The following is a 15,308-nucleotide window of genomic DNA, read 5'->3' on the forward strand; positions in this document are numbered from 1 at the left end:
TTTTAAAATGGATATAAATGTGTATTTTAGAAGGTGATAAGAGCTTGCAAAATTTTGATCTAATATCTCAAGCCGTTTCAATATGGCAGCCGTTTAAAATATTTAATGCCAAATTTAATTTGAAACCGTAAATATTTAGAATATAGTTTCCTGGATCAAAAAGATAGAGAATTCAAATACAAATCAAATGAGACCTTGTTTTTTTAAAATCTGATGACAAACAACCAAATCAGTTTTTTTCTAAATTTGTTTACGCAACTTAATAGGACTACCCATACTGCTCTGAAAAATAACAAATAAGAATACAGTATGGTAGTGCTATTAAATTAAGTAACCGAATGTTGAAAAAAAACTTATTTATGGTTGTTTGTCATCCGATTTTACAAACAAGGTCTCATTTGATTTGGATTTGAATTCTCTATCTTTTTGATCCTGGAAACCATTTTCTAAATATTTACGGTTTTCATGAAATTTGGCATTAAAGATTTTAAATGACTGCCATATTGAAACGGCTTGAGATATTGGATCGAAACTTTGCAAGCTCTTTTCACCTTCTAAAATACACATTTATAACCCTTTTAAAAGTTCTATCTTGAAAAATGCCCAAGATATAAAATAATTTTTAAATGTCACAAACAGACCGACCAACAAAAATTTAGGCATTTTAGACCCATGCATACTTATATGGAATTTTATGTTTGTCTTAGCCCCAGAAACAAGTCTACAAAATATGTCCAGACAATTTGGAAACACCCTGTATATTTATATACACTATTATATTTGATAAACCATTGTGTATGCTAGTATTATTTGGTTTTTAATATATATTGTATCAGCAAAAAAGTTTGATTTGTATGTAAAATTAAGTCCTACTTTTCAGTAAAAAGTCCTACTTTTTGCTGAAAAAGTCCTACTTTTCCTACTTTTTTGAGGTCAAAAACCACTTGGGGGCCTGTTATCGGCTATTCGCTTGTTTGTGCCTTATGATTAATCTAGAGCAAGACTAAAGCATAAATAAAGCAAGAATATCGCAGAAAAGAACTACCAACCTCAAATAAAAGTCAATTCGTGTTTAAATATCCTGTTACTTAGATCGCTGAGTCACCATTATAGCTTAGTTTACAACTATTGTAAGTAGTAAGTAGGGGGTCTGCGGTGCACCGAAAAAGTCGGTACGTTACGGTTATGGCGGGGAGTCGACCTTCAAAAAATCAATTTGGAGATTTTTGCATTTTTGGATAGCTTGGTTTTTTACGTTTAATCTAATATACCACACTATATACTTTATATGTGGTTTAGGTAATGAAAAAAATGTTAAATACATGCGTGCATAATAATATTTATGCGTTTACCTCAGCGTCATGTCACCGGCCGCTCAGCTTCAAACTCTTGAATTTACTATAGTACTTAGCCAGTATTATTTTATTCAGTTGCCATGGTATTTAGAGGGCCTTGGGAGTTTTGTGTCTATACTCAGCTTTTTTTCTGTTTTTATGAAACTTGAGCAGAAGCTGTCATATGTTAGAGTTAGACGTGTTTGTTTTGTTTCGGTACAATTCTGAATTGGGAAAGTTTTATTTCTGAATGTTCGTGAGTGTTTGTGTTGTAAGTGATAACTTATTATTCTGAACAATGCCTAGAGTAGGTTAAGTATTCAAAAAAAGGAAAAATGTTGGTTGGCATGGTGTCACTAATAAGTCATGACAAAACTGTAACCTCAATTACAAGTCCTAGGCCTAGTGTTCCTTCATGTAAGTTTACTCGTAAGAATGTTAGTGCATCTAAAAGAAAAATCACCAGACATTCAATTGAATACAATCAGTTTTAAGACAACTCTTTTCAATATGATATTGTAGATTTTGCTGACTTGAATAAATTGATCTCTGAGATAGCAGTTTGTAAGCAATGTGGGTATTCTTTGCAACTTACAGTTTCAAATCGAGTAGGCCTAGCGTGTACAATGACTTTAGAGTGTGAAAATGTCGAATGTAATGCTAAAGTTAGTAAGGAAAACAGTGCCAAACCAACTGTAGAAGAAAGAGATAGAACTTATTACGACATCAATCTTTGATTTGTTTATGCGCTACGAACAATCGGTATCGGCCAAGAGACTGGTTGAGCCTTTGCAGGTGTAATGAACTTCAATATGCCTTCCAAGTTTGCTTTTTATAACAAAGTTCTTCAGTCAGCAACAAAGATGGTCTGTATTGAGTCAATGAAAGAGGCAGTGGAAGTTGCGGTTAAAGAAAATGAAGGTTGTGGCGACATTGCAGCTGCGTTCGACGGAAGTTGGCAAAGGCGAGGATTCTCATCGCTAAATGGTGTGCTAACTGCAACAAGCATCACTACTGGTCAAGTACTTGACTATGCCATATTTTCAAAATATTGCACCTGTAAGTTTAGGTTTGAACACAGTGATACTTGTATCGCAAATTATGCAGGATCAAGCGGCGGGATGGAGGTCGAGGGTGTGCGACAAATCTTTAACCGATCTGAAGACAATTATGGGATTCGGTATAAATATTATCTAGGGGATGGGGATTCCAAAGGCTTTGCTGTAATTTCCAATGAAAATCCATATGGCCAGGACCTTCAAGTGGAAAAGTTGGAGTGCTTAGGGCACGTCCAAAAGAGAATGGGTACCCGCCTCCTAACATTCAAACAGAAAAATTCGAAGTTGGTATTGTCGGATGGCAAAACTATCAGCGGCCAAGGTAGGCTAACTTCAGCTGCCATAAACACTTTTCAACTATACTATGGGCTAGCCATAAGGATGATAAGATAAGATAAGATAAGATCTTTATTTCCATTAGATATTCTTTTGAATACATTGGATATGTCAGGTTACAATATATAATTTATACAATAATAAATTGAACAAAGGGCTCACCCATCTTACACAAAATCATTGCAAGTCAATTTTTTTGTCAAATATTCATCAATTGAATAGAATGCATTTGCAAGTAAGAACCTGATTACAACTGTTTTAAATTTAATAATGTCCATGTCCCTAATAGCAAGCGGTAGCTTATTAAATAACCTTATGGCTAGTACAGATGGCTTTTTCATTGATTTACTTAATCTAACATAAGGCAATTGTAAGTAATGTCTTATTCTAGTGTTGTAAGAGTGCACGTCATTATTATGCACCAAATCTGGTTGATCTTTAATGAATAGCAAGTTTTGCAGAATAAAGGCAGAATAAAGAGTTAACATTTTTAAATGAACAAACCATGGTTTACAGTGAGTTTTATAATGAACTCCTGCAATGATTCGAACGGCACGTTTTTGTAGGATAAAAACATCTTTTGATGCTGAGGCACTGCCCCAGACAATCAAACCATAAGTAATCTTAGCATGAAATAAACCAAAGTAAGCTGTTCTAACTACATTTTGCGAGACGACACCACAGAGTCTTCTTAGAGCAAAAATGTCACAAGCCAATCTCATGCATAATTCCGATGAGTGATCCAACCAAGAAAGAGTAGGATCCAGCCGGACACCAAGGAACTTGGCTGAAATGCCCCCCTCCTCCTTGGTAAGATCCCTCAGGCCAAAAAACATAGTGGTGGTTTTTTCTCTATTCAAAATTAAATTGTTGGCATCCAGCCAGCCACTAACCTTATTAAAATTTTCCTGGATGTCAACTTCAGCCAATTCTTTGATTTTGTTTCTAGCGATCAATGTAGTGTCGTCTGCGTACATGAAAATTTCAGATGACACATTAACTTCTAAATCATTAATTAATACTAAAAAAAAAACAGAGGCCCCAATACGGAGCCCTGCGGCACGCCCTGTGTAACATTTAACATCTTTGAACATTTACCATTGGCAAAAACATATTGACTTCTAATCTCTAAATAACTTAAAAAAAATGACAACTCCCTGCCTCTAACATTATAAAAACTTAGCTTATCTAACAAGTAATTGTGGTTGACTCTGTCGAAAGCCTTGCTGAGGTCGCAAAATGCGGCCCCAGCAAGCTCTCTCGACTCAAAAGAGTCCAACATTTCCTCAACCAGATCTGTCAAGGCTGTAATTGTCGAAACACCCTTCCTGTAGCCATACTGCCTTGTGCTTAGAATGTTGTGCGTGTTAAAATGATCAATAAGCTGTTTACTCACAACAAGTTCAATTATTTTTGAAAATACAGGTACTATAGCAATGGGACGGTAGCTATTTACTTCTTGCTTGGCACCTTTGTTTTTATAAATAGGATGTACCTTACTGATTTTCAACACACTTGGGAAAGTCCCTTCATACAAGCACTGATTAACCATGGTGACAAGAATATACATAAAATAGGTTGCAGTTTCTTTGACAAGGTTATTAGAGAAACCAAAATGATCTTTACTAGTTTTACAAGACAAGGAAGACACATAATTTTAGACAAATCAGCAACATTAATACATTTAAACTTAAAACTATTAGAAACATCTGCCACAAAACTATGATTCTTTAATAATGACATTGAGTTAGGTACTGAAGCTTCAGCAGTAAAAGATTCAACATGAGCATCCGAGCCTGTCTCATGTTAATGGCCCTTTTCACTTAAATTACTCACAAAAAATTCATTGAAATGACCAGGTGATATAACTACTTCATCTTTACTTACACTAGGCTTAGTCGTTTCCTTTACGACTTGCCAGATACACTTGACAGTATTTTTTGAATTAATTATTAAATTATCATTTGATTTTTTCTTTGCCGATTTAATCTTGGATCTATATTCCTTTTTCAACTCTCTATAGGCATTTTTAATTCTATCATTTGAGCCTACAGTGTTACACAGTGAATACAGAAAATCTAACCTATTTTTAATTAAAGCTAACTCGTTTGTGTACCAAGCTTTTGTTTCATTAACATTCAAATCAAGTCTAGGCTTAAATTTCTTAAGAGGGAAACATATCTTAAAGTAATGGACTAGAGTATCTAGAAAGGTCTTTAAGTTCTCATCAATATCACTGTGAGGAAGTTCAAGCTCCCAGTCAATTTTACTTATCATAACCTTGAAAATGCGGATGTTGTCTTCACTTATGTGATGATACAAAAGTTGTGGTTTATTTGACTCGCAACTCTTAAATTTCTCCCCATGGATGCAAAATTCTAATGTTTGTCCTAGATGGTCACTGAGATGCAGGTTTATAACTCCAGCGCTAAAAACGGAGGTGCCAAACACCAAAATGTTGTCCAAACAATTGTTTTCACGAGTAGGCTGATTTACAGTAACTTCAAATCCATACATTGAGCACAAATTTAGAAACTGATTTGTTGTGTTGTCGGGAATGTTGATTTTAATATTGAAATCCCCACAAACAATGGAAACTAGACCTAATTTGCCTAAGAACTCAAAAACCAAAGTGAGAGTGTCAAAAAAAATATCTATGTCAGCACTGGGAGGTCTGTAGAGCAAAACCAAAGCCAAATTATTATTTATCTGTAAGCCTATCAGTTCACACATAAAAGGTTGAGAAAGTTTTGAAAATTTGTCATTTACCTTAAAGTTGATATTGTTCTTCACGTAAATTGCAAGCCCACCGTGCTTGCGTGGACCCCGGCACTGACTAGCTGCCAACTGAAAACCAGTTATGGAGAAGTATTGCAGTTTTTCAAAAGTTTGCCAATGTTCGGAGATGGCAATAAAGTCTGTACCCAACACTGACACAACCCGTTCTAATTCCTGCAGCTTTGGGTAATCAATATTTGCAATATTTTGATGTAGCAATTTAAGCTTAACTAGGCCTAGGCCTTGGTCACAATGTTTATCCGTCCCACAGGTTGTAGGAGGCAATTGATTCATATGTCCACCAACACTGCCCATTATTGCCGAGTTCTCGGGCCTTAAGTCTTTTCTTGTAAAACTTATTGTTGTTATAAGGCCCATTATTGTTATTTATTTTTCAATTCAATGAAACGCATTGAGTACATTTATTTACTATTTGAGTTTGTGTAAACATAACCCCCAAGACGGATCGTGTTAGTATGGTTAAAATTAAATTTGTGTATTTATCGTTGTTTTGTGTTGCTGTGACGGATTGTGTTAGCATGATTGTAACTTAAATTTGTGCGTTTGTCGTTGTTTTGTGTAGCTATAATTTGTTTATTTGTTGTTTTTTTCTTTCAAATGCCTCCGATGCGACGACAACGAAACATAGACAGGAGGCGTAATCGTGATAACGACCGCAGCTACAGAACAGTGGCGCGTAATAGGCTTCAGTCAGCACCTGACCCTGGACAATCTCAACTATTAGGTTACAAATGCGCCCTAACACTACCCCAAAACGACTTTTTGTTCTCAATTGGCCCTCTAGCAATGACCTGTGTTGCATGTACAGTGAGGTATTTTGAGAAGGAGAAAACCAGCTGGAATACTTTAGGTTTATAAATAACGAAGATAAACATGGTCTGAGTTACACACCGGTAATCTTTGAGTTAAACTCATTGTAAATATGACTGTTGTTCGTTTTGAAACTCCTGTAATACTTTGCAATTGCTCGAATTCGAGCAACATGTACACTAGTTATATACTAAGCTATTAATATTTTACAAAAAAAAAAAACAGACCTTATTATCCTCCCTGTAGCAGCAAACCTAGGCACTAGTTAAAACTAATTTAAATTCAATACACTATAAGACCCATGGTGCTCCACACAGGGCCGGATCTACAAAATATGGGCCCCCCTGCAAAAATCCTCCAAGGGCCCCTAGAGCTGGCATCAATAGCAGGGAGGCCTTATTTGCGGGAGGGGGGGGGGGAATGTTTAAAATATAAGTAGCTGAAACTGAATTTTAATGCTATTTTAAAGATAAAATACTGATCATGTTTGTAAAAAAACATTTTCGTTAAAATGCGTAATTTTGTAAATTTATGAACTAAAAAAAACAGTAAAATAAAAAACTTCAAATAAAGCTTTTTTATTCTTATGTCAATAGGATTTCTTAGCCTTTCAAATAGGTTTACAAATCATAAAATACATATTGTACAAAAAAAGTAAAAGGTTTTACATAAAGAATTTCAAGCATAAATAATAATGTAAAATAATAAACAAACGACTCAATTTAAACTTAGTTTCTTTTTACACTATATTTTCAAGATAGATAGGCCTACATACAAATCATGGTTCCAGAGGGTGGGGCAGAGGAGCCAAAGCCCCGGGGCCCTGGGCTCTGAAGGGGGCCCCGCCTGGTCAAATGTGAAATCTTTTCTGAACATGTAATCTGCTAAAATGGTTTTAGCATGGTTTTTCTTTTCACATACTATGAGCAAGAGAATTAGTCAAACTATCATGCGTTTTAGATAATATTGTTATATGTTTAACAAAACGGCACGGAGGGGGCTAGACACTAAATTGGGAAAATAGGGGGCCGGGGATCGCTCAGCTCAGAGGCCCGTGACAGCTCTCGCCGGCCCTGAGGTCGTTAGATAACGCTACAGAGGTTATTATAAGTCCCGCCTGTACTACAGACTTATTGCTCAGCTCAACTGATAGTTGACTAAGTTGACACTATGTCCACGTCGATCGGACTGTAGTGGATCTGTGAAGCGTGCACTGCAGCTGACGAGCTGACTGGACTGAGCTGAGCATACAGACTGGACTGACTGAAAGTGACAGTACACCACAGATAAACTGTCTACGGCGAGGTCCCGAGTTGTTGACGAGTAAAATCAGTAGGTCTAAATTTACTCAATAATTGTAACTTTAGCTTTGATATTGACAATATTTGTCTGTCAAAACTAAACTTACCGTCCTATTCAATTATGTTTATATGCATTAAAATAATTTTAAATTATAGAGCTCTTTGGGCCCCCTAAGGGCTTGGGCCCCCCTGCATTGCGGGGTTTCGCGGTTCCTAGATTTATCCGGCCCTGGCTCCACAGCTTTAAAGTAAATATAATATCCGTGAAATAATAAAATTTATGATTTTTGATTAAGTAATATAGTATCTTGGACGTAACTGATTCAAACGATCAACAGCACAACCGCTTGAATTATAGCCTATAATTTACTGATTATTTTGAGTCTAAAACATATAAAAATCATGAACAATACTGGAGCTATTGATTTTTAATCATAGAAAAAACCTCTTGAAAAATAATTTTTATGTTGGTTGTTCACCTTGTGTTCGCTTGAAACTCGTGCGATTTGGATAAATAATAGCTTAATGAAAGCCGGTATTTCATTGAAGTTCTTAAACCAAAATATATAGGATTAGATAATTATAACTGGTAAAATACATCTTAATCTGAGTAAGAATTAATCAAATTATGTTTTTGGTCGAGTAATACAGTAGGTAAATATGTGCCGATGCTTGATGTGAAATCTGTGCATGCATAGATTTCTGTGCATGCATACCTTCAATTTGAGACATCAATCATAAAAATCGGTTGGGTAGAAGTGCTAAACGAACTCGGAAAAGAAAAACCAAATTTACTTCCCATAAGAAATACATGGGGAGAAAATTTCCTTTATGTATAAGCCGCGTAGGATTATAGATAAATATATGCCGATGCTTGATGGCAAATTTGTGCGTGCGTACCTTCAATTTGAGACCTCAATCATAAAAATCAGTCTGGTAGAAAAGCCAAACAAACTCGTAAAATAGAAACCAAATTTAACACCCATAAGAAATACATGGGGAGCAAATTTGGTTTACGTATAAGCCGAGTGGGATTATAGATAAATATATGCCGATGCTTGATGGCAAATTTGTGCGTGCGTACCTTCAATTTGAGACCTCAATCATAAAAATCAGTCGGGTAGAAGAGTCAAACGAACTCGGAAAAGAGAAACTAAATTTAACTCCCATGAGAAATACATGGGGAGCAAATTTCATTTACGTGTAAGCCGAGTGGGAATATAGATAAATATATGCCGATGCTTGATGGCAAATATGTGCGTGCGTACCTTCAATTTGAGACCTCAACCATGAAAATCGGTCGGGTAGCAGAGCCAAACAAACTCGGAAAAGAAAAACCTAATTTTTTAAATATATAAGATTTAATTAAAAATCAATTCAGGCAAATGGAAATTTGCTGAGTCTGCAGGTTTGCTGCAGCGGGGGTATTTATGTCTTACTGTTCCCGAGATTGAATGATATCATGTCAACCATTAGGTAAAGTTTCTCTAGAGACATCCAGCTCTAGCAAAGAGTTCAGTGGTAGGTGGTAGCTTTGATTACAGCCGAGTGGTCTATCAGTGATATGCTGACTTCGGATTGATCATCACTCCTCTTCCTCTTGTCAATTAATGATATGATATTACAATCGTTTATGACTCTGGCTTGAACATTTGTTATGCTCTTAAACTCAATTAATTATTATTAATATTTTCTCAATCAAGTAAAATTAAAATTTTGCAATTATGGTCTACAACAGTGTTTAGAAAGATTTCATTATATTCTTGGCATGAAAAATATTGTTTAGTTGTTTGTGGTTAAAAGAACCATACAAATAAACTATCCTTTATTTTTTAATAGGATCTAACTACCTTAAATTCTTAAATTGTTAACTGTTCGTATGCAATCAGCAAGGGTATATAACTGCAAGTGAAAGTGGATCTATTTAGTGAGTGTTGCTGTTTGACCAGTTTCAGGCACCAGGACATGATAACCATGCATCATCCCAATCATCTGCATGGACATGGACATACGACTGCACCTTTTTCTCACCCTCACCCCCACTCTCATCAACCCCCTCTACCTGTGCCTCAACAGCCCACTGTGTACAGCAGGCCAGAAGTGGTGGGCCACCCTCACCCGACCATACATCATGTGGTGAGTGCCTCAGCATGTTCTCACAACACCAAAAGACCTAGCCTGCATAGGGTAGTACAAGGGACAAAATGCAAATAAATTGCATTCTGTCAAGAAGTTGAGTTTGTGAAACATGGTTTTCACATGGACAGAAGTGATTTTAGTAAAATGATAATGTAATGGACAAAAGTAGAGAAGAGTCCAAGGGAAAATGGGCTAACCCCGCAAAAGTAAATTTTCCAGAACAGCCAAAAAAGGGTTTTCAAGGAACAAATTGCCAGCCCATTGCTTTTAAAATAGATTTTTATGAAGTATTTTACATTCATTAAATTATATTTATTTCAATAATTTACATTTAAATACAGTAGAACCTTTTTAATCCGAACTAATTGGGACCGGGGGTAGTTCGGACTATTGAATAGTTCGGATTACAGAACATATTGTTGTTTTTACATAACATAAGCTAGGGAAAAGTGTAAAATGCTTTATAAAGTAAAATACAGTGTTTATTTAATACAGTAGTAAACATAGGGAATAAAAAATACTGTACATTACAATTAAAATAATTACGGTGCGTATATCAATGAATACAGTTTACAATAAAGAGCTATTGTACTGTGTATAGAGTACAGCAATGAGGCGTTCGGATTAGTGGACGTTCGGATTACAGGGGTGAGGTGTCGTCACCCTGACGTACCTTCGTTGACACGGTGCTATCCTTATACACTGTAACTAAGTCACTATGTCACCCTGACGTCTTACACTACGGGAATCGGGAAGTTAATAAGCACTACGGTTTAACACTGTAAAACTGCTAACGACCGAACGGGCCGGAGTTACTCAGGATGGAAGCTGGCTATAACTTAGGTGTGGAGGTGTCGGTTAACATGGACTCATGGGTTGGGGAAGTGGCGTGACCCGATCGTCCAATAGCATTCGTTTATTCAAATATTATTAACTGGTAGTGGGAAATACAAACGGTTACAGTTCAACGTATACTTAAAATTCATGATTTAGCCCCTGAACTGTTTATTAGACTAATATGATCAGGTACATACCTTTACGTCAACAGTTCAATTTTGTAGTGGGTAAACTCACAACATGTTTCGCCTATTCAGGCATCGTCAGGTGGTATCCTAGCAAGAATGCTTTGTCTTCATCCATGATGGAGTCGTCAAGAAACATTTAAATAAATACACACACATTACGCACGAAAACATTTAACAAATAGAGTAGGCCTACTATTACCGGTCGCGGTACGGAGGCAGACTGAACTTGCTGGAATTATGTAACACCGACCCCTCCTCCGTTATCAGTAGTTGTACTACAAAGGTCAAACTGTTCTTGTCTATTGTTGAAGGCTATTATGGCATTGAAGATAGAGTGTGATTTGAAATTTAACTGGTCATTTAAAATATGGTTTTTTTTTATTGTGGCTGTCTTGGAAGCTTTTGTAAATTTCAAACTGTTCTAGAGAATCCAATTTATTTCCTTTATTACAAACATGGAGAATTTCCAGGCTATTGTCTATGGTGTGATTTTTATCTAATAAATGCTGGGCGAAAGTGGATTTTTGTTTGTCTGCTCTGGGGTCGGTTGAGTAAACGATCTGCCTGTTTGTCCAATATAAAAATCCGGACAATCCATACAATTCAATTTATAAACTCCAGACTTGTCTAACTTATTTTCAACAACATTTTTTTGTGTTAAAGCTTGTTTTGTTTTTTTGGTAGTTCTAAATGTTAATTTAAGCCCGTGTTTCCTTAAAACTTTGTTGAGTCCGTTTTGAGCTAAGTGGCTGTATTCTATGCAGATGTATTTCATCTCAGGTTCATTTAGCCCTGGTACAGGAGCTTTTGGTTTGGTTTTCAATTTTGTTACCAGTTTATCTATTATGCTCTGTTTGTAACCATTGGAAATAGCTATGTGTTTAATTATATTTAATTCTTTCTGATAGTCTTTGGCTGAGAGCGGGAATTGAAGTAACCTGTATACTAGGCTGTTGTAAGCGGCGAGTTTATGTGATATAGGATGGTATGATGTGGCGTGTATTGTTTGGCTTGACGTTGTAGGTTTTCTGTAAATACTGAAGCTAAGTTTACTATCTCTCTTCTCAATGGTCATTCATGTCAAGAAAATTTATTTTATTGTTGGTTTCAGTTTCTATTGTGAATTGTAATTTGGGTGCAATGTTGTTTAAATAGTTTAGTAACAGGTTCAGTTGTCAATTGTGTAACGGGTATTCCAAGTTAGACTAAATTAAAATGGGCCTATTGTGGAAAAATTACATATTGAATAACTTGAATATCTAAAAAACTACTTGTCCTATCGAGCTCAAAGTGTTACCAAATAAAATCATATGAAATTCCCTAACTTGTGTAAAAAAATCAAACTGATCGGACAAATTTGAGAAATTAATTAAAAAATGTAAATATAAAATATTAATTTACAAGGTCCGAGAAAACCCGCCATGACGTTGCGCGGATCAAAAGTGACCAAGAAAATAGCCCGAGACAAAAATGCAATAATCTCTTAAATTACAAGTCTAATCAAAAAACTAAAACCAGATAAAAGTGATTAAATATGTTTCTGAAGACGATTGTATGGATTTCATAAAGAATAAATAAAAAACTATAAAAAAGTGTAGGAATGGTTTTTAATTTGGCGGTTATGGCGCGAAAAAGATGGAAGAAGTGGGAAATAGTTAAAGTTATTAAAGTAAATATCTCGAAAATTACAGGTCCGATAAAAGCCAAATTAAAATAGAATGACTTTTAGATTTTTCTCTAGCTATGTTGCAAAATTTGTAACAACAACTTAAAGAATTAAATTTTGGATGGCGAGTAGTGAATTGTAACCGTAAACTCGGTCATTGCTGAAGAAACCGTTCGAGAGTAAAGACTGTTGTTGGTCTCTAAAGTGAAGCTAGCATTGTGCTAACCTAGATAGCCTAGGTTAGGAGTTGAAGAAAATCAAAAAACTAAAATTAATGAGTATTAGTTAGCTCAAATGTAGTGAAAGTAAATTAAATCTTATACTATCAGTGATAAAGTTGCCTATTAGGGTGAATTTGTATCTTAGACTGATGCCACGAATACGCCGTAGATCTTCAATAGCCTACAAAAAAGTGGATAAGTACCCAACTTAGTGATCCTCAATATAAAAAAAACTTAGTCTCATCATATAATAAACATTTCCTATTATTAAATACTTTTTAATTTCAAAGGGCTCAATTCAGTTATGGATAGGTACTGCTAATCAATATTTTAAGAAAACAGTAAATTACTAGCCTAGGCCAAGGACGAATTGCTATCTTGGTGTTGCTAGGGTGTGGGCATAACGGTAGTTTTTAGTAGAGAGTATTTTTTATGTATGTATATAAGTAGTATAAATAATGAAATAAAATAATTCGTGTAATCAGGAGTTTTTAATTTTATTGACTTTGCCTATCTCACTGGCTTCACGAAGAACCCATAAATCTACCACATCTTTGATGTTAAAGATGGGATTTCCCTGATTGTAAGAAAACTCATGTAACTACACTAGCTCTTTTAAAAGGATAAAAATTAAAAAAAAAGTATAATATAAAATTTAAAATAGGCATAAGTAAAGAAGGCTTAACCTTACAAAAATCGAGATAAAGGTTACAATTGTTGCAATTAAATAACATAATGGTGTCGTCAACATAACGATTGTAAAGATTGATCCTATTTCTGTATTTATTGGAATCGGAGAAGATGAAATTGTTTTCTATGTGGTTCAGATAAATATCAGAAAGTATTCCAGATAACGGAGATCCCATAGCGAGCCCATCCGGCTGAGAGTAGAACTCGCCATTAAAAGTAAAATAGTTTTGTTTTAAAACCTCAGTTAACAGCGCCATAATTTCGTCAGCAGATTCTGATAACACTGTTTGACTATTGGTTAGGTGTTGTTGAAATTAAGTTGTTTAACTCCAGTTGTTTAACAACACCTAACCAATAGTCAAACAGTGTTATCAGAATCTGCTGACGAAATTATGGCGCTGTTAACTGAGGTTTTAAAACAAAACTATTTTACTTTTAATGGCGAGTTCTACTCTCAGCCGGATGGGCTCGCTATGGGATCTCCGTTATCTGGAATACTTTCTGATATTTATCTGAACCACATAGAAATCAATTTCATCTTCTCCGATTCCAATAAATACAGAAATAGGATCAATCTTTACAATCGTTATGTTGACGACACCATTATGTTATTTAATGGCAACAATCGACAACTGAACCTGTTACTAAACTATTTAAACAACATTGCACCCAAATTACAATTCACAATAGAAACTGAAACCAACAATAAAAAAAATTTTCTAGACATGAATGACCATTGAGAAGAGAGATAGTAAACTTAGCTTCAGAATTTACTGAAAACCTACAACGTCAAGCCAAACAATACACGCCACGTCATACCATCCTATATCACATAAACTCGCCGCTTACAACAGCCTAGTATACAGGTTACTTCAATTCCCGCTCTCAGCCAAAGACTATCAGAAAGAATTAAATATAATTAAACACATAGCTATTTCCAATGGTTACAAACAGAGCATAATAGATAAACTGGTAACAAAATTGAAAACCAAACCAAAAGCTCCTGTACCAGGGCTAAATGAACCTGAGATGAAATACATCTGCATAGAATATAGCCACTTAGCTCAAAACGGACTCAACAAAGTTTTAAGGAAACACGGGCTTAAATTAACATTTAGAACTACCAATAAAACCAAACAAGCTTTAACACAAAAAAATGTTGTTGAAAATAAGTTAGACAAGTCTGGAGTTTATAAATTGAATTGTATGGATTGTCCGGATTTTTATATTGGACAAACAGGCAGATCGTTTACTCAACCGACCCCAGAGCAGACAAACAAAAATCCACTTTCGCCCAGCATTTATTAGATAAAAATCACACCATAGACAATAGCCTGGAAATTCTCCATGTTTGTAATAAAGGAAATAAATTGGATTCTCTAGAACAGTTTGAAATTTACAAAAGCTTCCAAGACAGCCACAATAAAAACCATATTTTAAATGACCAGTTAAATTTCAAATCACACTCTATCTTCAATGCCATAATAGCCTTCAACAATAGACAAGAACAGTTTGACCTTTGTAGTACAACTACTGATAAGGGAGGAGAAGTCGGTGTTACATAATTCCAGCAAGTTCAGTCTGCCTCCGTACCGCGACCGGTAATAGTAGGCCTACTCTATTTGTTAATAGGCCAGTAAAATTAATTAGTAAAAAAATTGGCCGTGCCTGGAAATAACTCTCGGAAAGCTGGAAATTGTTTTAATGTGTTTGTTTTATATAAAAGTAAAGTTATTTAAAGTTTGTCCCATTTTTCCAGGTGAGCTTCAGTCCTGGGACCACAAAAACCTTGAATTTTAGGTTTTATTTTTCAGTTTTTGCTAAAACGTAAAAAAACCGTCCAGCCTACACAAAAATACACCATTAAGGAATTGTAGAGCATAAAACTCCGCATCCATCGAGTATCTGTTGATGAAAATCAAACCAACA

The 15,308-nt window shown here is 35.3% G+C and overlaps 1 protein-coding gene across 1 annotated transcript in view; it reads left to right on the forward strand.

The window, feature by feature from the left end:
• LOC128984369 (E3 ubiquitin-protein ligase Arkadia-like) overlaps nucleotides 1–15,308 on the forward strand; it is a 180,996-nt gene that overhangs the window by 97,466 nt on the left and 68,222 nt on the right. The window contains exon 7 of the mRNA XM_054403687.1: nucleotides 9,588–9,774. Within this exon, the coding sequence (XP_054259662.1) occupies nucleotides 9,588–9,774 (187 nt within the window). The remainder of the gene's footprint in view (nucleotides 1–9,587; nucleotides 9,775–15,308) is intronic.

Source organism: Macrosteles quadrilineatus, unplaced genomic scaffold (genome assembly GCF_028750875.1).
Source record: "Macrosteles quadrilineatus isolate MER2022 unplaced genomic scaffold, UCM_ALF_1.0 Scaffold_1__1_contigs__length_201487025, whole genome shotgun sequence".
In the NCBI taxonomy this organism is placed as follows: Eukaryota; Metazoa; Arthropoda; class Insecta; order Hemiptera; family Cicadellidae; genus Macrosteles; species Macrosteles quadrilineatus.